Source organism: Miscanthus floridulus, chromosome 15, assembly GCF_019320115.1.
Source record: "Miscanthus floridulus cultivar M001 chromosome 15, ASM1932011v1, whole genome shotgun sequence".
In the NCBI taxonomy this organism is placed as follows: domain Eukaryota; kingdom Viridiplantae; phylum Streptophyta; class Magnoliopsida; order Poales; family Poaceae; genus Miscanthus; species Miscanthus floridulus.
Genome location: NC_089594.1, coordinates 85,962,509 through 85,986,157, shown reverse-complemented (window position 1 = coordinate 85,986,157; position 23,649 = coordinate 85,962,509). Strand labels below are relative to the sequence as shown.

At 44.3% G+C, this 23,649-nt stretch overlaps 1 protein-coding gene across 1 annotated transcript; it reads right to left on the bottom strand.

Annotated features, from left to right (window-relative positions):
- Positions 1-343: 343 nt before the first annotated feature.
- Positions 344-23,569, bottom strand: LOC136507919 (HIPL1 protein-like). Its single transcript, XM_066502513.1, has 7 exons — positions 23,442-23,569; positions 23,174-23,343; positions 3,461-4,255; positions 3,148-3,364; positions 1,946-2,124; positions 1,525-1,766; positions 344-1,385 (listed from the first exon to the last, which is right to left on the bottom strand). The coding sequence occupies exons 1-7, from the start codon at positions 23,539-23,541 to the stop codon at positions 983-985; spliced, it is 2,106 nt and encodes a 701-aa protein (XP_066358610.1). The 5' UTR covers positions 23,542-23,569; the 3' UTR covers positions 344-982.
- Between the last annotated feature and the right edge of the window lie 80 nt (positions 23,570-23,649).

The following is a 23,649-nucleotide window of genomic DNA, read 5'->3' as shown; positions in this document are numbered from 1 at the left end:
AACTTATTAGACTTTTATATGATGACACCCAAATGGACGCTTCTAAATTTATATCACGTTCATATGGGTAAGTATACGCAGCATTCTATATATAAAGAGATTGTGATAACTAATAATTAAACCGCTGGAAAAGCATTGGCAACAAATTGTCTGGATCTATCCTCCTAAAGCAAAGGGTTTTTGTCACAGGTAGCTAAAGCCAAAGGACATGCGTTACTTGTGACTACATTGAACGTCATTACGTATATCTATGAAGTACTCCTATATAGCATAATACCTTCAGTTCTTCCTTGCTCGAAAAGGAACAAATTCAGTACACGAAACGTCATCATTTACGTATGTATTACCTCTGAACAACTTCCACAAGAAATCTGTGACTACAAACAAATTTGTCCTCATTAGCTAGTGTCCTGTTGCATTAGCATTAGCATTGCCATTTGCCAGCCACCTAATGCATTCTTCACCACCCAAAAGAGAGAGAGAAAAGGGGGCCCTTCCAGATCGTGCAACGCGGCACAAGTGGAGTGCAGTGCAGCGAAGAAACCGGTCCAAGTGTCGTCATCATCATCTGCTAACTGAAGCCTCATCTCGTATGCATGAAGGCATCAGACACATTGGCAACATGAAGGCCTCTTCCTCCAGCCACGGCCATCAGACGACGATGAGCAAGGTGCGGCAGATGAATGTACATATGCACCAGAGGACCACTCTGTGTGTGATCATGGAATAAAGTGACATGACACATGAACAAAAGTTTCCCCAGCTCCTCTGTTTTCCTGGCAAACAACTGAATATGTAGTAGTATTTACCAAGACCCGGCCTACAGCAAACTTAGGCTAACACTCGTATTCTATATGGAGTAACAAACATCAGATCCCTAACTGACTGGCAATCTTATTGTGATTTCTTCCTGGTAACAAATGCACCATATCAGGACTGGTCATTTCTCGTTGCACATGATGAGTGACTCAGCAGCAGGATCCTACCTTACCAACAAACCCAAAACATATATAATGACAGACAACAGATGCATTCCCATCTGATTGTTCAGTCCTGTCATTGGCGCCTTCGACGACGGACCAGGAGGCGCTGCCCCATTGCCCGTCTCAGGTCTCTCTGTCGGGCAAGTATAGCTGCAGAGGCTGGGCCTCACAACTCGGTACACGCCTTTGCTCGCCAACACATAGATGTCCTTGTTGTTGTCCTCACCAAACGAGTATATGTAGCCAAGAGACGGGAGAAGGCTCCCAGCAGCGGTGTCGCAGGGTATTGGAGAGTCCTTGGAGCAGCTGAAGGGGATCAGAGTGGAGGTGTAGTTCCCACTGCTCTCAGGGGTCTCTGTGCCGGTCCACATGGCCGAAGCGTACAGGTCAGCATACAAATACCTGGAAACACATTAATGAGATACATACACCTCATGAGTTGAATTTCAAGAATTGGTCTGTGCAAAAGGAGTTCCGGATGAAAGCAATGGACATATTGAGATAGCAGTATGTATTGAGCGAATGATGATGATGATGATACCTTCCATACAAGCAGGGATCAGTGGACCCTCTATAGACATAACCTCCCATGATTGATGCCGACCCAATATTCTTATTGACATCGGAATGACTGTATCCCATGATTGGAGGAATGGCGTTTATGGAGCTGAGTGAGGTATTTCCTCCAGGTGCCCACTGTGGATGATAAACAAGTGGACCCTCAAGCGCACGCCATCCATAGTTTCCGCCTTTGGAGATCAAATCTACTTCTTCGTATTCATCCTACACGGTTAACGTCGTCCAAACACAAATGAAGCTGTTTACATACATATTCAGTTCCACAACAATGACTAGAAAGCAATGAATCCCTGACTCCAAGTCACATAAGGCAAACTAATCAAGCAAGTCAACATTAGTAACTAGCAAATTAAACATGGATTACTGAGGCACTTGAATGGTACCTGCCCAACATCTCCACAGTAGAAGTAGGAAGGCCTCTCAGAATCGAAGCTGCATCTCCACGGGTTTCTAAGACCCAATGCCCAAATTTCGGGTTCTAACTCGCTATCATCAGAATACGGGTTGTCTTTAGGAATAGAGTAGTTGCCCCACAAACTTGTGTTACTAATTTCACTAGTTCCTGAATGAAAAGAAAAAAACAAAAATCAGATCATGTTGCGCTCATTCAGAAAAAAAAAATAATAGTCTATCTGACAACTATATGTTTGGCAGAGGAAACCAGCTAACCCATACTCAACTCATATAGACTAATTTGAATTGCAGACATCAATTTGATAAGTAACAAGTGCTTGCAAGATTCATAGCCGTGGCCCAACAATTAATTCAGCATAAAAATGATAGCTAACAATGCTGCCTGTACGAATGCCTGTTTCATTTTTTAAAGTTTCAGAAATCAGCTCCACCTGACTTTCTTCATGGAGATTATTATAACAATGTGTTGGTCAATCTGGACAATGCGTAATGATATTATCTTCAGAGGTATTCCACATTCAGTCCAAAGATGCAAGATGGTCTTCAAGAAGGAATTTGCTCTGGTTATCGTTCGAGCAAAAGCAGCTTTTCACCCCAATATAGACTCATGGCTAGAAGCATTTGTGTAATTGCTTTGATTTTCTTCTTATCCTTCTTTGTTTCCTGAACTTCTTCTTAAGGACTGTCACTGTACTGTTTTTATTATTAATAATAAAATTCCAGTAGGGGGTTAAACCCCTCCTGTTTCATTAAAAAAAAAGATCCCAGTCTCATCTAGTCATCTTCTGGCATCTTTGACTAACATGATAGCTAATAGTACTGCCCATGCGTCCAATAATTTGCTAACTTATTAGTAGCCACCGTAGCCACCGCGGGCCTAAAAGAGAGAAATCATTGGAATTGTCTAACTCGAAGGTTTTGTTTGGTGGTTAGGACCAGAGTTTAGTACTGATGTGTCCGTTTTGTTTGCTAGTGCTGAGGCCAAAGTCTTCATGTAAAGTAACTAAGATGAAAAGCAAGATCAATTTATGGAGATGAAAACACAGAAATTAAATGGACTACAGGAAAACAATAAAATATAGAAATTTAATTCGAGCAAAGCAACAAACAAATAACAAAGAATTCCAATAATTAACAAGTCAGCAAATGACATAAAGACTCGAAGACTTACTCGGTGTAATGTCAACGTCAAGCCTCATAATTTTGCCCAAAAGTGACTTCTTGTTCTGAGCGAAATTAAAAGGGTCGCCCTTTCCTCCACCATCGCCCGTCATGAGGTAGAGGTACCCATCGGTAGGACCAAAAAGTACCTGTCCTCCATGTTGAGATGTGTAAGGTAGCCCCATTGTGAAAATCCTTCTAACCTCAGACGGATCAGCAGAAGTTGCCTGACAAAGCATTTCAAGAAGAATGTGAGCACTGAACAGATGAAGTTCAGGGAACATCAAGACAGTGATTGGAAGAGTATGTTCAGAGGAGCAAACCTCAGAAACATTTGCTGAGGAGCCTTTGGCTGAATATTCTGATACAACAACTTGATACTGGCACGGTTGAGCACCATTCTCAGTACCAAGCTTCGAAGGATCGCAGCCCACATCAGAATTGCAGGAGCACCTTCCAGTGCAGCTGGGTGACTTTGTCCTATCACAGTTGTAAGAGGCAAAGAAGCGGCCATTGGTAGCAAAATTGGGATGGAATGCCATGCCCATGAGTCCAAACGCCGAATCAAAGTGCACCTGATCAGTCAGATCGACAAATGGGCTTGCTTCTTCGAATTGCAGAGTGCCCCCAGATCCTTGCTCAGGGACAGTGGCCAACCATATCTTCCCAGGTTGGCTGCCAAGGAAGATCCTATTGGAGCCATCCGGGTGAGGAGCCATGTTAAGGTAGGACCCATTATCGATCCTCTCAAGGCATATCCCTTTAGGGGAGGGTGAAGGTTGGGTGGCGCTAAATGAGACCGTGTCACCACTGAAGCATACAGACTGGTCATCAGGCGAACCGCCAAAGGAGCTGCAGAAGTCACTTTGGGACTGCCATGCATCGGTGAGCTTCGACGGTGAACTAGGAGGCGGTGCGGTGCCTTGCAGGGGAGGTTGGAAGGGGGAATTAGTGATGCTGACATCCTTGCAAGTATCCCAAACAAGTTTGCAGTAGTCCTGAGTAGTGGTTTCCTTGGACTGAGCAGAAGTTGCCGACGCCGTGGAGTTGCAGAGGAAAGGAATCGTCCGAATCTTTGGCCCGGCATTGAACAAGTCAGCAGAATATGGACTGCATTTCTGGAAGCAGAGTTGTTGAATTCAGTGTATTGTCATGTAAATAAACTTCCTTTTTTGAGTGAGACATCTAAATTGACATGTAAATTAAATTGCTTTTTCTGAGTGAGACATAGATCTCAGTCAGTTCAGAGGGTATTGGTAACCAAATTCAGTCACTTGGAATGATGTTATACTACTACTTAGATAGAATACGCAGAGTACTGTCAAATATGGTTTCTTTTATTATTGTTTGGTCTGAATTTGTAGAAATATTTAGACTGGACATTAATTTTACAGCAATCATTGTGACGCTAGCGAACGTTTTTTGTTTAGTGCATCTAGCATTTTTCTGCAGGATTTTTTTTACAATGATGCAGGACTCTGTTGATTGTGACTAGTTGAGTATCAGGAAAAGCAAAAGTTTCAATCTTCCTGTACATAAGAACAGTGCAGGTGAAGATAACAGTAAGACTCGCAGCAGAATGGAGCAAATTAGCAAATCCATCTGCACCGAAACCCTGCCCGGCTGACCCCCAAAGCATCAAACCCAGGCAAGCAAATCGTCGAGCAGGTGAGGAGCGGTTTTATATATATAAAAAAATAAAAGAGCAAAGTTTGCGATTTTTTTTTATTTTTAACGCTTTTTGTAAACTAATTTTAAATCTAATACTGTTTTATTTTATTTTTTAAACTAACTTTTGCCCGCACCTATTTCTCTGGCGCGGCGAAACGCCTGTGCCGCGCCATGCATGGTGGCGCGGCGAGAGGGATGACGTGGCGGCGACCGAGGTGCTGACCGGTGACGTGGCAGGGTTTACTGCGCCACCGATCTTGGCGCGGCGCCGCCGCGCCATCTCTCACGGCGCGGTAGTCCCAGGTAAATATCGCCTGCGAGCCGCCCTCCCTCTATCTGTCTTAACACGGTGGACGACTTCCGCGCCGCGCCCTCCCGCCACTCCCAAGTGCTGTTGGCGCCTGGCCCTCCGTTGCCGCCTCCCTCCCCCCCCCCCTTCCATTCCCTGGCCGCCTCCCTCCCTCCTCGGTCTCGTTTAAGGTAATGACACACTTTTTATTTTCGTTTGAATGGTGGATTGAAATATTATGAATGTGAGTTAAGGTTAGGAGGAAAATTATGTTTGAAAACTATGGGCTATGGTTTGGAGGAAGATATTAGTTTGATTTTGTCAATGTTAAGGTTAATTATTTAGTTAGAAGTATGTTTACCATGTATATTTTTGTTGCTATAAGTGTTGGTTATACTATTTGAGTTGTAATGCAAATGATTATATTTTACATTAATTTGCGTTGTTTTGATTGATGTTTAATTTGAACTATTTTATTAAATGGAAGACATGTTTCGGGAGCAGTTGTGGCGAAAACGGGGTTGTCCTAGAGAATTGTACCCCCGACAAGTCTAGCAAAGATGCCCCCGTCCCTCCTGACCTCCCTGTCCCTAACTGTGACTGTGGTCGTCCGCCCGACGTGTTTCAATCGAGACATCGGCCACAGCGGCTTATTTCTTCTACACATGCAGTCGTTTTAATGTAAGTAATTATTTCCGTATATTTTTTCTTCATTTGTATTACTAGGTTACTAATATTTTGTTGGAATTTTGTTGTGTAGGCCCATGAGAGGTGCTTTTTCTTTTATTGGATCGACGGTGCAGACAAGTTTGACCCTAGGTACCTCCTTTTCGACGATTGGTAGAGAGGGCGACATCCACGAGAGCACTTCGAGTGGTGGGTTCCACCTCCCCCTACCCCCCTCCAATAACGGCTAAGGAGAAGCACTTAGCCGTAGTTAGACGACTCGAGGAACCTCCTCTGTGCGATTATGGAGATCGAGCTGTGATAAACCCTGAAAATACGTTGGAGTTTGTGTGTCCAAACAAGCATGAAGTAAGTGCAAAGTGTATGTGTTGAAATGTTGAGCTATATGTGTTCATATACTAATGTCACCTTATTTAGGTGTTTTCAATGGCGAAGTGACGTTTCAATGAGTGGTTGTATGGTCCTAAGAACCAATGGCCGAAAGAAGCGTCAAAGGTCAAGGAAAAGAAGAAAGAAAAGGTAATTTACAAAGCACCTCCTGTCATGTGCCAATGTGGTGTTAAATCCAACTATGGCCTAGTCCATTCGGAGCTTAGATGTTGATGCAAAAGTGATCTGCAAACACAAAGGGCTAATACCCGAATCGATATCCAAAGCGTGCCAGTCGATTTGACCTGCTAATCGACAAGGATGAAGATACGAACACTTTGGTCCTGACAACAGCGATACGCCCGGAAGTCACGGCCAAGAGGTGCTCACGCGGAACTCGAGAATCGCCGAAGGTCGCACTGAAGCGATGCAGTTCGCCGAATCAATGAGAACTCGTAAAAAAGGAAAAATATGCAAATTGACGAAGTCGTCGAAAAGTAAGTAGATGCAAATAAGAGTAAAAGTTGGTTTTGATATTGATTGAGATATATCTATTACATTGCCCCTTACTCCATATTTATACCCTGATCTAAAGAGACACAACCAAACACAACTAGGACACCAATCCCATATCTAAGGAAACACGTGACTCTTACATGAATCATACCCTAACAAATATAGAAAAGGAAATCAACTCCTATCTATTTCCCTGTCCGCCTCAATTACGATGGAAATCTCACCGTCCTCCTTCCCATCGGCATACTCCCTATTTCATTGGCAGTAGTCTTCAAGTCTTCCTTCATCGGCATACTCCCTGTTTCATCGGCAGTAGTCTTCAAGTCTTCCTTCATCGGCATATTCCCTGTCTCATCGGCAGTAGTCTTCAAGCCTCCCTTCATCGGCATCGACAATAACACCTCCAACCTCATCGGCAACGCCCGAGTCCAAATCAACCTTTACATCGACCATCACCAGCTATCGGTAACCATCTTTACAAACTGGCTTTCATTGGCTATCAAAGTATTCAATAACTTTCCCCTTGCCGATTAGTCCACTCCGATTATTTTGACACGTGCAAAAAACGGTGTCAACACATGCCCCCCAATTTCGGAGTATAAAACCATTAATGCTCCGAAATTTACTCCAGATAACGCTTGCCTTTGCCCGATTACCGTAACTCATTCTCCAAGCCAAAACTTGATTTGCTATCAAATCCAATCAAATCTAATCTTGATTCACGCACTTCAGTAAATATCGCACAATCGCCAACCACTCTTGCCTTGATTACGGTTGAGATACCAAAACAATAACCCATCGGCAAGATCTTAACATGATAATGCTGCCATTTTCAGAATTAAAATATCATACATCGATATCCCTTCCAAGTCATGATTACTTGTTATCAACTCATCTGTACAATCCCCTGATTATCGCGCGAACAGTTACCATATCCCTCTGAACCGCCTTGACCTATATGCGCGCGACATAGAGATAAGTCCAAAATACCCTTATTCTGGGCGGCTTATAAATAGATTTCTCCGGAACCCTCATTTTCTATCTTCAGCCTCCAATCCTTGGCATTCTCTCTCTCCGGCGGCGACTCCGACGAACAACCGCGCGACCTCAACCAACAAGAACCCTTCTCCGGCGCTAACTTCAAGTTTCCGGCTCGTACCTCCACCTTCCTCAAGACAATGGCCATCAACTTCGACGTCCCCGCGGTTCGCTCCACTTCCATTACCTTTTACTTTGATCTTTTTGCAAATTCATTTAGTTGGTGATTTTTCCTTTCTTCTGTCTTCTGGATTCCATAACCCTAGGAACTGCGCAACAAATTAATTATCCCAACCGATCAGCCGCACGTCCAATGCCTTGGACCAATGGGCAACCCAGATCCAACCGATCTGATCAATGCAGAGGTTAACAGAATCCCCTTTAGAGCCCAAAATTTCTCTTTGAATTTGTGGAAAGACATATTCCGATCTTGGCCCAAAACCACCAAAGGGTGGAAAGATTGGTACTTGAGGGTTAATAGATCGATGCAAGTATACTGGGCAGAACAAAGATTAGACCAATGCATCAGGCTCTCTATTGCCGATATGCAGAAAAATGAATCAATGATAATTGCAGCTGCTTATTTCTGGTCAGACACGACCAATACTTTTATGTTTGGACATGGCCCAGCTACTCCTACCCTTGCCGATGTCCACATGCTTACTGGCTTGGACATCTCAACTACCGATGAAGGCTCCATCTATGGTAGAAAGTCTGAATATAGGGTGAATACCCGCAACATCGGTGGTTGGACAGGATATATTCAAGAATACCAGAAAACCGGGACACTTAGCCAGAGGGAACATGCCACATTCCTGAATATGTGGTTAGAAAAATTTATCTTCTGTGGTCGATCAGTAGGACCAACCAACGCCTTCCTCCCTGCAGCTGAACTTTTGGCTAATGGCGTAAGGTTTCCTCTTGGCCGATACCTTCTGAGCTCCACTTATCATCTTCTTCATCAAGTGTCTCAGAAACTTTTGCTTGGCGAACCCATCGGCAACCTGGGAGGTCCGTGGTGGTTTATCAACATGTGGCTGAATGCCCATATGCACAAACGTTTGCAATGGGACTTTTTTGCTCAACAATTCCCACGAGAAATTGCTGAAGACTATGTGCTTGGAGATGATGAATCGGCAACACGCTCACCCCTCAATTTTGGTGAAGCCATAATTGTCCTTCCTGGAACAGAAGCCAACGAAGACCAAATCGGCAGATTCTTTCAAAGCTTCTACAATGGTCTTTCTCGTGATCATAGGGCCTGGGTGCCTTATATCGACGAAGAAAACAGATTCCCCCTTCTTTTCAACTTTGCCGATGACACTCTGAATCAAGATAATGAGCTCATGATGGCTATCATCACTCCCAGGGCAATTCCAGTAAACACATTCGGCAGCGGGAAAAACACCAACATTACATATGAATTTTACAACCCATCGGCAGTATCCCGCCAATTGGCTTTTGGGCAACTGCCAATCAAACTCTGCTTTGCCGATGTGATCAAACCCAGGGAAACAATCACCTGCGGAACAGACTGGAACAAGGTAGTACAACTCTCCCCCGATGCCGATACTACAGATGTTGATATATCCACCTGGACACCAATATCTTTCATCACCGAGTCATATAAGCAATGGTGGCGAGAGTGGAAGGAACAACTGTTCGCAACTTCTGTTCACACATATCGGCACATGATCGACCCTGAATATGCCATCCCTGACGACGCGGTAAGTTTCCTTTAACTCTCTTCTGCTTTTCCCTTTATATATCAGTAACTGATTCTCTTGTAACAGGTTAACAACCCAGCACCATCGGTGAGTAAAAGTGGGAAACCCTTCAATCTCCGGCCTGTTTCCCCAATATCGCCGATCGGCTACAACGCTCCCACCTTAGCCGCTTTGACCCACCAGAAGATTCGTACCAAGACCATCACTTCTAAGTCCAAATTGGCTACATCCAGGGCTACTCCATCGGCCGCTGCTACAACCTTGGTCAAAGCATTTAAGGTAACAACCTTGATTATTTTCACTTATGCCGATCACAAACTGTATTAACCTTAATCATCAGGGGGTAAAAGCTGCTACTGGATCATCATCGGCAATTCCGCCGATATCAAGCACCACTTCTTTCGATAAACCTTCAGAGGTAGCTTCTTGACTTTACATTTTATCTGTTAAATATCATATCTTACACTTGTTTTGCAGCAACAATTGGGTACATCGGCAATCGTACCAGATGTCCAAGCTTCACAACCAACAAGTGTCGATGCCCCCCAGCCAATCGTTGCCGATGCCCAAGCAAAGCACAAAGCTGTAATAGATACTGAAGCACAGCCAAAACGACAAAGGTCTATGCCGATCCCTACATCTGCCCCAATGTCATCGGTCATCATACCTCAAGAGCCCACCACCGATGAAGTCACAGAGGATATCCCATCGGCAAGCTCAGCCGATCCCCCACACGACATACTCCAGGTTGCTTCCTCCAGTCAAGCACAGGAAATTGCCTTGAAACAGGTAAACCAATCAACCTATCTGATTTTACAATACTCACACTTACTCCTAACTGATCTCCTTTTCTCTCTCTCAGGAACAAGATTCCCCGAACAGCCTATTTTCCTTTGCCATTGACATTTCTGACGATGATGGAGAGGAGACAAGTTCTTCCCTTGCGCTAGGAACAATATCGGCAGAGACTAAATCCAAGTTGGAAACCCTCCTGAACTTGCTACAGCAAGGAACCGCCCAACTGGTAGATGGCTCGGACCCCGCAAAGGCAATTTTCAAAACAATTCGTGGCCAGGTCCCTGCCGATGTTGAAGAAGTACTCTTCCCAGCAGCCCACTTAGAAAGCCGCCAACTGCAATATCAACGGGCTGCTCAGCGCATTGCCGATAGAGCAGCTCAAGCTCAACTCAAAGAAGAAATGCTACAACTGAAACAAATCGCTGATGAGAAGCACAAGGGCATCGTCAACTTGCAGACTTCGGGTGCTGCACTTAAGCAGAAAATCTTGGATCTATCGGCAAGGAAGGCAGCTCTATTGGCTGAATTGAAAGAAATCGATGCAGCCTTAACTCATGCTCAACAAGAAGAAAGCCAGCTACCCAATGCCGTCAAAGCCCTTCAGCAAGAAAGAGATATCCAAGCTCGCAAAGCTTTAGCCATGAAGAAAAAACTCAAGCCTATGGAGGGTGCTGCCGATGACGATATCAAAGAAATGGAGGAAGCCGACCAGATTCGCCCGCGTGCGATATTAGCTATCCAATCCTTGTTGAACGTGTAATCTTATTTATTGTATCGGTACTTTATGAGACATTGACACCCTTGCATAACTCTAGCCGATAGTACTGTTATCGGCACTTATACTTTTATGCATCTGTCCAGATACTAGGGTAATATTTCTTTAAATATTTTCCATTTAACGCTCTGGGAAACACAACCCCTTCGAGGGTTTCTAAAATATATGCATTACCAGGAATAGACTGATTTATCCGATATGGACCTTCCCAATTAGGAGACCACTTTCCAAACTTTGAACTTTTAGTCTCAATCGGTAAAATCAATTTCCAGACCAGATCTCCATCGGCAAACTCTTTTACTTTCACCTTCTTATCATACCATCTAGCTACTCTTTTCTTATTTTCTTCGATACTAACTAAAGCCCTTAACCGATGACCCGCCACATCTTCCAACTCATCCTTCATAAGAGTATTATAATCATCGGCTGTCAGCTGATTTTGAGAACGTATTCGTCTAGAGCCAACCTTAATTTCCCAAGGCAATACTGCATCGTGTCCATATACTAACTGATAAGGCGTTACTTTGGTTGCACCATGGCATGACATCCGATATGACCACAAGGCTTCATTTAATACTGTATGCCACCTCCTAGGATTTTCTTCAATCTTGCGCTTAATGAGCTTGATGATCCCTTTGTTAGAAGCCTCAGCTTGACCATTAGCTTGAGCATAATATGGAGAAGAATTTAAAATTTTAATTCCCATACCTACAGCAAACTCATCAAATTCTCCTGATGTAAACATAGTGCCCTGATCGGTAGTGATAGTCTGAGGAATACCAAATCGGTAAACAATATGCTCTTTCACAAAATCAATCATATTGACCGATGTCACCTTTTTTAAAGGAATTGCCTCAACCCACTTTGTGAAATAATCGGTAGCAACCAGAATAAATTTATGTCCTTTACTTGATGGCGGATAAATCTGACCAATGAGATCAATAGCCCATCCCCGGAACGGCCATGGTTTGATTATAGGATTCATAGCCGATGCAGGCGCTCTTTGAATATTACCAAACTTTTGACACCCCTGGCATCCCTTAAAATATTTAAAACAATCTTCAAGAATAGTTGGCCAATAGTACCCATTCCTTCTGATCATCCATTTCATCTTGAAAGCCGATTGATGTGCCCCACATACTCCTTCATGAATTTCACCCATCAAGCTTTTCGATTCATCATTGCTAACACATCTGAGTAAAACTCTATCTATAGTTCGATAATATAATTCATCATCGAGGAGCACATATTTGGTAGCTTGGAACCTTATACGTCTCTCAACCTTTCTATATGGATCCTTTAAATAATCGACAATCTCTTTCCTCCAGTCATCGGTATCAACTGCCGATGTTAGCACTTCCTGAATAGGCTGATATCCTGAAGCATGCTGAGCTAGTCGATTAGCTTCCTCATTATGCAATCGAGAGATATGTTCAAGACGAAAATCTCTAAATCCTTTCAACAATTGCAAACATCTTTCATAATACGAAATCAAAGCTTCACTTCGGCATTCATAAATTCCAGCCAATTGATTTATAACTAGCATAGAATCACCAAAGATTTCAACAACATCGGCACGTATCTCCTTTAGCAATTCTAACCCTTTTATCAAGGCTTGGTATTCAGCTTGATTGTTTGTCGCTGTAGCAACAATCGGCAATGAAAACTCATACTTCTTTCCTTGAGGTGAAATTAACACAATGCCGATACCTGCCCCTTCACCACATGTGGACCCATCGAAGAAAAGTGTCCAGGGAGCAATCCCCAGAGAATCCACCGTATTACAATGCTGAGTGACAAAATCAGCCATCACTTGCCCTTTAACTGCCTTAGTTGATTTGTAGCGTAGTTCAAATTCTAATAATGCTAAAATCCATTTGCCGATTCTACCACTTAATATCGGCATCGACAGCATATACTTGACCACATCGTCTTTGCATATGACCGTACATTCGGCAGATAACAAATAATGCCTTAATTTGACACAAGAAAAGTATAAACACAGACATAATTTTTCGATGGCCGAATACCTCGTCTCAGCATCCACTAATCTTCTGCTCAAATAATAAATAACACGTTCTTTCCCTTCAAATTCTTGAATAAGAGCTGAACCGATAACTATATCATCAGCTGACAAATATAACCTGAAAGGCTTCCCATGTTGAGGTGGAACTAGTACTGGAGGATTTGATAAATATTTCTTAATTTCATCAAGGGCTAATTGCTGTTCAACTCCCCATACAAATTCCTGATCAGCTTTCAATTTAAGTAGTGGGCTGAAAGCTTTGATCTTACCCGACAGATTAGATATGAATCTTCTAATGAAATTAATCTTACCGATCAAAGATTGCAATTCAGTCTTATTGGCAGGAGCAATCACCTTGTTAATTGCATCAATAGACTTTCTACTGATTTCAATGCCCCGCTGATGCACCATAAAACCCAAGAATTGTCCTGCCGATACACCGAATGCACATTTATTAGGATTCATCTTCAATCCATGCTTCCTTGTGCACTCCAGTATCTTTCGCAGATCGGCTAAATGTGCTGTGATATCTCCAGACTTAATCACTACATCATCAATGTAGATCTCCACTAATGTGCCGATGTACTCATGAAAAATAAAGTTCATAGCCCTTTGATAAGTAGCACCGGCATTTTTCAAACCAAACGTCATGACTATCCACTCGAACAACCCCACATGTCCTGGACATCTGAAAGCAGTCTTGGGAATATCTTCCTCAGCCATGAATATTTGATTGTAACCTGCATTACCATCCATGAAGCTGATAATTTGATGTCCAGCCGCAGCATCAATCAACAAATCAGCAATCGGCATTGGATAGCCATCCATCGGTGTGGCTTTGTTGAGATTCCTGAAATCAATACAAACACGAAGTTTTCCATTTTTCTTATAAACAGGAACCACATTAGAGATCCACTCTGCATATCGACATTGCCGAATAAACTTTGCTTCAATTAATTTAGTTATTTCGGCCTTAATGTCAGGAAGTACATTAGGGTTGCATCGGCGCGCTGGCTGCTGATGTGGCCGAAATCCAGATTTGATAGGTAACCGATGTTCAACTATCGATCGGTCTAATCCAGGCATCTCAGTATAATCCCAAGCAAAACAATCTTTATATTCTTTTAACAAATCTGTTATTCGCTGCTTACACTTGGAATCTAACTTAGCACTAATAAAAGTAGGTCTTGACCTATCACCATCACCGATATCTACTTCTACTAAATCATCTGCCGATGTGAACCCTTGACCTAATTTTCCATCATCGGCAAACCTATCCATTAAAACTCCTCTTCAGAACCGACTGCTTGGATCGGTGGAATTTCATAATCAGCAACTCTAAGGAACTCCTTTTCCCAAGCTTCTCCTGATATGCATTTAGTTCGCTCATAAGTATCTGATTCTGCCGATGCGATGATATAAGAAGAATCACCAGGGACGACCTCAATCTTATCCCCAATCCACTGTACGAGGCATTGATGCATTGTAGAAGGAACACAACAATTAGCATGAATCCAATCCCTCCCTAGAAGCAGATTATATGCACCCTTGCCATTGATAACAAAGAACATCGTTGGCAAGGTTTTGCTGCCGATGGTCAATTCAACGCACACTGCCCCTTTAGCCGGTGACACATTGCCTTCAAAATCTTTCAACATCATATCGGTTTTGGTCAAGTCTTGATCTCCCTTACCAAGTTTCCGATACATCACGTAAGGCATAATATTAATCGCAGCCCCTCCATCAATAAGTACCTTAGACACAGACTGCCCATCAACTCTGCCCTTCACAAATAAAGCCTTAAGATGCTGTCTCTCGTCATCGGTAGGTTTCTCAAAAACAGCCATCATTGGATCTAGTGTTAACTGAGCTACTTGATCAGAGAGAACAACTTCTTCCTCATTATCAGATAGTCCCAGAAACTCCATTGGCAACATGAATACCATATTAACATCTGCCGATGGACCCTTATTTTTGTGTTTTACCTGCCACTGCTGATGACCAGGCCTTTCATTGGAGGAATTTTCCTCTTGGTATAAATCCTCCTGACGCTCACGTTGCATCCTCCTTCTCTGCGTCTTTGTCAGACCCTCTGGGCACCATCGAGGAAACTTGGTTTTCCAAACCGGCTGATAACAAGTCCTAGTTGGTTCTACACGACGTATATTAGGGTCCCTGTAGAATATTTCCTCATCGGGAACTCTTGCGTTTGCCATCTCCTCAAGCTCCTCTTGATTCCTTGGAAAATATCCAGCGCGTTTACCAAGCCTCTCATGTACACTAAGTCTGCCCCCCAGCCGATCATGCACTGATGCTCTGCCTCTGATCGGCTCATTGATAGACAAACCCTGATTATCACGTTGAAACCTCCTTTCTGAACGATTGACTCCGTAATAACCATTACACTCAGGGCAATTTTCAACAGTTGGCAATTTAATACCTTCTTCCCAACAATGGATGAAAAACGGACATCTCCAATGATCTTTATGTCGATTCCACTCTTCCTGACGTCTCATTTCTTGCTGTTGCCGATATCGGTCATTACGTTGACGCCAACCCTCCTGCTGCCTTCGATGAGTAATCACAATGCCAGGTCGAGGAGGATTTTTGGAACTACTGCTTTCTCCTAGCAAACCCTTACTCTTTGCATCATCGGTAGTTATCCGATGTTGGGGGTCTACTGACGCGTTTTTCTCAGCAGCCTCTGACGTCAATACCTTGGTCTTTCCTTTGGCATCCAACATATTTGCTGGAAAAGGGTGTTGATCAATTTTCATCGGCTTCTGGGTCTTGGAAGTACCAAACTTAATTCTCCCAGATTCAATAGCCGATTGTAACTGTTGCCTGAATACCTTGCACTCATTTGTACTGTGTGAAGTTGCATTGTGCCATTTGCAGTACAAAATCTTCTTCAACTCTTCTGCCGATGGGATCACATGATTAGGTGACAGCTTAATTTAGCCCTCTTGAAGCAGAAGATCAAATATTTTATCGGCCTTGGTGATATCAAAGGTAAACTTTTCTGGCTCTTTTTGACCAAAGGGACATGATATCGGCTTTTTATTCTTAACCCACTCAGCTAAGCCGATAACTGGTTCTTCATCAGAGTCAGAATCTCCTACTTCTTCAACAAATGATACCTTTTTACTCCAGTTCTTTTTAGGTTCAAAAACCCTAGTATCTTGATCAGAGATCCTTTGCACAAGATGACTGAGGCTTTCAAACTCCTGAGAAGCATATCTGTCCTTAAGATGTGGCAATAACCCTTGGAAAGCCAGATCGGCAAGCTGCCGATCATCCAGCACCAGGCTGTAGCACTTATTTTTTACATCTCATAGCCTTTGTACAAAGCTCTCTACCGATTCATCATTACGCTGTCTCAATTTTACTAAATCGGTAAGCTTCTTTTCATGGATTCCAGCAAAGAAATACTTATGGAATTGTTTTTCTAGATCAACCCAAGTAATAATAGAATTTGGTGGTAATGAAATGAACCATGTAAATGCCGATCCAGACAAAGATGATGAAAATAATCGAACTCTTAATTCATCTCTGTTAGCTGCCTCTCCACATTGAATAATGAAACGATTGACATGTTCCATTGTTGATGTATCATCTTGCCCAGAGAATTTGGTGAAATCCGGTACCTTGTACTGATTTGGGAGAGGAATTAAATCGTATGCAGGAGGGTATGGAGTTCGATACGAATAAGTATTGACCTTGGGCTTTATCCCAAACTGATCCTTCACAATTTCTGCTATCTTATCGGCCCAAAAAGCATCAGCCTCCTGCTGACGAACTGGTTGAATTTCTACAGGAGGTGCCTGCTGACATCCCTCCACATATCTTTGTAGCCCACGATCTCCAGCAATCGGCATATTTGCCGTTACTTGTGGTCCATTAGCCAGTTGGAAAGGATTCATCGGCTGGGCTGCCGATGCTTGATTCTGGAAACCAGCTTGCATATGACCTTGTTGAATCCCTGCAACCTGCTGATTTCGCTGAACTGTATGTTGAACAGGTAACTGTCCTGACCAATCATTATTAGAACTCATCGGTACAAAACTTACCGATGGCTGGTAATTTGCTGATATTGTTGGATAATTATAACTGGTTTGAGGCATGAACTGAACCCCAGTTTGACTCATAGCAGGGGCTTTCTGCTGCATCGGCAGTATGCTCGCCGATGGACTTGAATTGAATGTTTGAACCATAGGCATTTGGAAACCTCCTGGAGTTGGTTGTACAGAAGTAGTTGCGGCATATTGAGGCACTTGAGCCATCGGCGAAACGGCCGATGGTATAGGCGCTCTTCCTACTGCATCAAACACTTGAGGTAATTTAGGATTGAAAGCAGATGACTCTGGAGGCATGCCATATCCCCACCAATTAGTAGGAATCTGGCTATTCTGAGACACAGGGCCTGACATAGCTGATGCCGATAGATCTGTATTAAGCTGAACTCGCCCTCCTGGTAGTACCTGATCTGATTGTATCGGTGTAGATTGAATATTAGGTGAGCCTGCCAATACTGGAGGGGAAGTAACTTCTGTACCCACAACGGCCGAAGGAGCCGATGGAGTTTTGACAGATGCCGGCTCTGGTTGATGATAGGCAGGCCCAACGTAATGTGGTGCCGCTTGTCCTTCTTTGAGAGTTCGAACCACAGCATTATGAACAGTATTGGACAGCACATTGGAATGATTAATCAAAGCATGATTTACTGCAGAATTAACCATCTCTTGAAGTTTACCAGGATTGGAGTCAAAGGTAACCTGCCGAGGCAACGGCAAATCTTGCTTTTGGATGACTTGTCCACTCTTGTTCAAGCTAAACGATCTCAGACAAAGCTGCTTGTATTCTTCTACAGCCTTTTCCATAGCCTACCTCTGTTCTTCCTTGAGATCTTCTTCTGATACTGCGATAATGTTTCCTGAATCGATCTCGGAATTGAACATATTGATTGATTGGTCCCACTGGGCGTGCCAAAAGATGTGTTGATGCAAAAGTGATCTGCAAACACAAAGGGCTAATACCCGAATCGATATCCAAAGCGTGCCAGTCGATTTGACCTGCTAATCGACAAGGATGAAGATACGAACACTTTGGTCCTGACAACAGCGATACGCCCGGAAGTCACGGCCAAGAGGTGCTCACGCGGAACTCGAGAATCGCCGAAGGTCGCACTGAAGCGATGCAGTTCGCCGAATCAATGAGAACTCGTAAAAAAGGAAAAATATGCAAATTGACGAAGTCGTCGAAAAGTAAGTAGATGCAAATAAGAGTAAAAGTTGGTTTTGATATTGATTGAGATATATCTATTACATTGCCCCTTACTCCATATTTATACCCTGATCTAAAGAGACACAACCAAACACAACTAGGACACCAATCCCATATCTAAGGAAACACGTGACTCTTACATGAATCATACCCTAACAAATATAGAAAAGGAAATCAACTCCTATCTATTTCCCTGTCCGCCTCAATTACGATGGAAATCTCACCGTCCTCCTTCCCATCGGCATACTCCCTATTTCATTGGCAGTAGTCTTCAAGTCTTCCTTCATCGGCATACTCCCTGTTTCATCGGCAGTAGTCTTCAAGTCTTCCTTCATCGGCATATTCCCTGTCTCATCGGCAGTAGTCTTCAAGCCTCCCTTCATCGGCATCGACAATAACACCTCCAACCTCATCGGCAACGCCCGAGTCCAAATCAACCTTTACATCGACCATCACCAGCTATCGGTAACCATCTTTACAAACTGGCTTTCATTGGCTATCAAAGTATTCAATAACTTTCCCCTTGCCGATTAGTCCACTCCGATTATTTTGACACGTGCAAAAAACGGTGTCAACATTAGAATAGGCTATTATTGCGGCCATGTGGTTGACTATGATGAGGTTGGTTATTGGTGTTGAAAACCTGAAATTGTATTTTTAAATTTTTTGAAGAATTATGATATAATTTTTCGTTTGAACAGAGCACTAGGAAATGCAAGTGGGAATCTTATGATGGTCAAGATAAGTTCTTGGATGACTTGAAGGGGATGCAAGTAATTGCACGGAAGAGGAGATATGGACGTGACTATGTCGACCACTTCATTAAACTACGAAAGAAGAACATGCGTGAGTTTACTAGAAAGAGCGATATTCGTAACCCGATCGATGTCAGGCTTGATAAATGGGGGTCGAAGAGACAGAGGACATTAGAGCAGGATAAGGCAAGGAAGGCTGCAATGGAGGAGGAAATAATATAGATGCAGGTCCTGAACGACCTTGTTGCCGCATTGTGTGCAAGTGAGTCATTGGAAGCCTTCTTACTTTCGTTGCCCGCTTTTAAATGTACTATAATCGCGTTGGTAACTTGTTGCATTTTATACATGAAGGGATTGAATGCAGCGGGGACCATGCCGCAGAGGTGGCCCATGCAAGTTATGTGGAAAACAAGTTACATGAGCATAGAACCCGAGCCAGTTGCAGCATTCTATGCCCGATTATGTTGGACAATGAGGGGGACGAGGATGAGGATGACATTGCCAGGTTGAGCGATCTCATCGCTCTAGTGGAGGAGGGCTTACAGGTGGGGAAGGATGAGGACAACACTGGTAGACTGAGTGAGCCCATCGCTCTAGCAGAGGTGGGTTTGAAGACGGAGGAGGATGAGGAAGCGTTCTTCTCTCAAGCCGTAGAGGCCTCAGATGAAGCGGAGGCCGCTTACTATAGACAATAGGCAGATCAGGGCAATACGGGTGAGTCTAGCCACATGAACGAGGAGGAAGAGAATGTGTTCTTCTCTCAGGCCACAGATGAAGCGGATGCTGCTTACTACAAGCGAAAGGCAGATCAGAGCAATGTAGGTGACCCTAGCCACAACAACAGGTGAAAGCTCTAGTTTGGTTTTGGTTAATTAATGAAACCCTAAGTGCTAACCTAGTTTATCAAAGTGATTATGAGATAGGTAGCACTACTCCAAGTGATGAAGCAATGGCGAAGATCATGACAATGGTGATGGCATGGTTATGATCAAAGGCTTGAACTTGGAAAACAAGGAAGAGAAAAACAAAAGGCTCAAGGCAAAGGTATAAAATGTAGGAGCCATTTTGTTTTAGTGATCAAGACACTAAGTGAGTGTGATCACATTTAGGATAGATAGCCGTATTATTAAGAGGAATGAAACTCGTATCGAAATGCGGTTATCAAAGTGCCACTAGATGCTCTAATTCATTGCATATGCATTTAGGATCTAGTGGAGTGCTAACACCCTTGAACATATTTGTGAAAATATGCTAACACATGTGTACAAGGTGATACATTTGGTGGTTGGCACATTTGAGCAAGGGTGAAGGAGATAGAGATGAAAGAGGGTCAGTCTCGCTGTTTTAGCGTCAGTCATGCGACCGGACGCTGGACCTTTGACTGGTCGGACGCTGGACGACAGTGTCCGATCAGAGCTGACGTGGCTGTACCGAGATCAAGGTGACTGACCGGACGGTGGCTGTATCCGGTCAAGGTCGACCAGACGCGTCTGGTCAAGATTTGCCATCTCTGGGAGCTTACTGGAAATGACCGGACGCCGGGTGTTCAACGTCCGGTCACTTATGCCGGAGCGTCCGGTCATGTCATGACCGTTGAGATCAGACGAATCCTGTTAAACACAGGATGACACATGGCTGGCATCGGGCGACCGGATGCTGGGTCCAGCGTCCGATCAATATGACCGGAGCGTCCGGTCACCCCGATCAGTGCCCAGTGAAGGGGTACAACGGCTCTATTTTGTGGGAGCTTCTATTTAAGCCCCATGGCTGGCTCAAGCTTATTCTCTTGCATATTTTCATTGATATAGCAACCTTGTGAGCTTAGCCAAAGTCCTCCCACTCATCTCCATCATTAATTCATCATCATTGTGAGATTAGGAGAGAATCCAAGTGCATTGCTTGAGTGATTGCATCTAGAGGCACTTGGTATTCGTGTTGCGCTGCGGGATTCGCTTGTTGCTCTTGGTGGTTGCCACCACCTAGATGGCTTGGTGCAGCGGTGGAGCATCGGCACGAGTTGGTGATTGTTCGTGGCCATCTCCGGTGATTGTGAGGGGAGTTGTACCTTTCCTGGTGGAGTGCCGAAAGGTCACTCTAGTAAATTGCTCGTGTCATTGAGTTACCTCACTTGTGGGTAGGTTCTTGCGGTGTCCAATCGTATGGACGAGGTTTGTGAAACACCTCTTAGCCGCCGAACCACCAAGTGTTGGTCGACACAACGGGGACTAGCGTGTTGGCAAGCACGTGAACCTCGGGAGAAAAATCGATTGTCTCTTGCCATTTGATATTCTCCCAGTGATTGGTTTCATATTCATCTTGTGATTGATTTATTCCTCTACATGGCGGTATAACCATCCTACTCACTCGTTTATATTATTGCAAACTAGTTATAGCAAGCTCTTTAGTGTAATTAGATTTGAGAGCTTGCTTTGCTATTTAAGTTTGCTTAGTGGAGCTCTTTAGAGTAGAAAGATTAAGAGCTCTTAGTGAGTAGTATCATAGCAAGTTGTGTGTCTAGCTATCATTACAACTAGAATTATTGGATAGGTGGCTTGCAACATTTGTAGAGCTAGAGCAAGTTTGTATTTCGCTATTTATCATACTAATCAAATTGCTTTAGTTGATTTGTAGATTTTTAAATAGGCTATTCACCCCTCTCTAGCCATATTATGACCTTTCAATAGGGTTGTGGTAGAAGATTGATACTCGGACGACGAGTTGCCCTGATCTGCTTCCCCTTCGACCCCCAATTCTTGCTCATTGCCTCCAACACCGTCAATGGACGGCCCGTCCAGCACACCCTGTATCCTGTACCCATTCTCCACCACCACCTCAGCCATGGGCACATTAGAACCTTGGAGCACCCTAGTGTAGCAGGACCAGTGAGCAAGGTCGCGTAAGGGCATGAGGATATAGTATGCCCTAGTCTTCCCAGTATCAAACCTGCCCTTCAGTGTGAAATCATCGTCAAACTTTGCATTCAAACGGATACAAAGGTCGTTGAAGCTAGGAGCTTCATCAAACCATTCCAATTCTTCTTCCATATTCTCAATCATACCATCTTCTATCCTAACACTTCCTCCGTAAAAAACTCTAACACAACAATCCATCTACAAAAGCATTTTAAGAAACTTCATCAAGTCATTAAAATTGTCGTACGTAATGTCCATAGTAATATTAATACCTATTCTAACTATAACTATACTAACTAATCTAATATTAACATCTATACAAGGCTAACTACAACAACTAATTATACTAAATACAATATATAACTAGACTCACTAACTGTACTAACTAAACTAACTAACTTTACTATCTATACTTACTATATTGCCTATACTAACTAAACTAACTAACTTTACTAACTATACTTTACTAATTATACTAACTTACTATACTAATAATGTCGATTCAATCAACAAATACACTAGGGGAGTACCTCACGACAGCGTGCGCTCGTCCTCGCGACGGCGGCGCACTAGACCGGGCCAGGAGGCGCGGGCGCTGGCCTCGGCAGTGGCGGCGGGTGGACACGGGATAGAGAGAAAGGTGTGCGGCAGTTGGGAGCGGTGTACAGCGCGGCAGTGAGGGCAGCGGCGCGGCAGTGAGGGCGGTTGCGGGTGCGGCGGGCGGGCGGAGGGGGTGGCGCGCCGATGTGGCGGGAGTGGCGCACTGGCGTGCGTGGTGCGGCCGCAGCCGGTGGTAGGCGAGGCAGGCAGGCGCGGTGGCCGCATGCGGGCGCGGGCGTGCGTGCGGTGGGACTGGGCCGCGGGCCTTTAGTCGGCTCTGCTGCGCCCTGGGCGGTGGCGCGTCACTGCCGCGTCATGATGTGTGGGTCGATGGCGTGGCAGACCCTGCCAAGTCACCGGTCAGCGCCTCGGTCATCACCACGTCATCCCTCTCGCCGCGCCATCATGCATGGCGCGGCACAGGCGTTTCGCCGCGTCAGAGAAATAGGCGCGGGCAAAAGTGTTAGTTTTGAAAAAAAAACAAAACAGTATTAGATTTAAAATTAGTTTACAAAAAAGTGTTAAAAATAAAAAAAATGCAGAGGCCAAGTGATGGCACATGGCACATGGTAGTGGTGGATGACGCTTACAGCGCAGAGGATTGACTTAACGACGGCGGCACAGGCAGCGTCGGCGATGGCCATGGCGTCGAACTGCTTGCTGAGCGCGGCATCGGCGGTGGCGTCGCAGCAGCTGCTGTTCCCGCTGCCGCTGGGGGAGGCGCAAAACTTGAGCGTGGCGTTGAGCAGCACCGGCGCCCCTGGAGGGAGAAGGAGCAGCAGCAACAAGTTAGTTGAGCATGCAGCACGCCAGCGCCGGTCGCCGGTCGGCAAAGTGAAGGGAAGGGAACTGACTGACTTGCGTCGGTGCATAGCGGAAAGGCGAGAGAGGCAGGGAGGAGGAGGAAGCTGAGGCTGAAGCTCAGGCTCAGCAGTAGCCGCCGCCGCAGCATCTTCATCTGTGGAGCCTGCTCTGCTGGATCGCCGACGAAAATGGAGCCAGGCTGAAATCTTGTCGATCTACTAGTTAGTACGCAGTGCAGTGAGGCAGAGTGAAGATGACGTAC

Excerpts from the sequence above, each read along its gene's own strand:
- LOC136507919 (XM_066502513.1), bottom strand. The coding sequence starts at position 23,541 with ATGAAGATGCTGCGGCGGCGGCTACTGCTGAGCCTGAGCTTCAGCCTC. Across the intron at positions 4,256-23,173 it reads TTAAGTCAATCCTCTGCGCT|AAATGCAGTCCATATTCTGC; the intron begins GTAAGCGTCATC and ends CTCTGCTTCCAG. Across the intron at positions 2,125-3,147 it reads TGACGTTGACATTACACCGA|GAACTAGTGAAATTAGTAAC; the intron begins GTAAGTCTTCGA and ends CTTTTCATTCAG.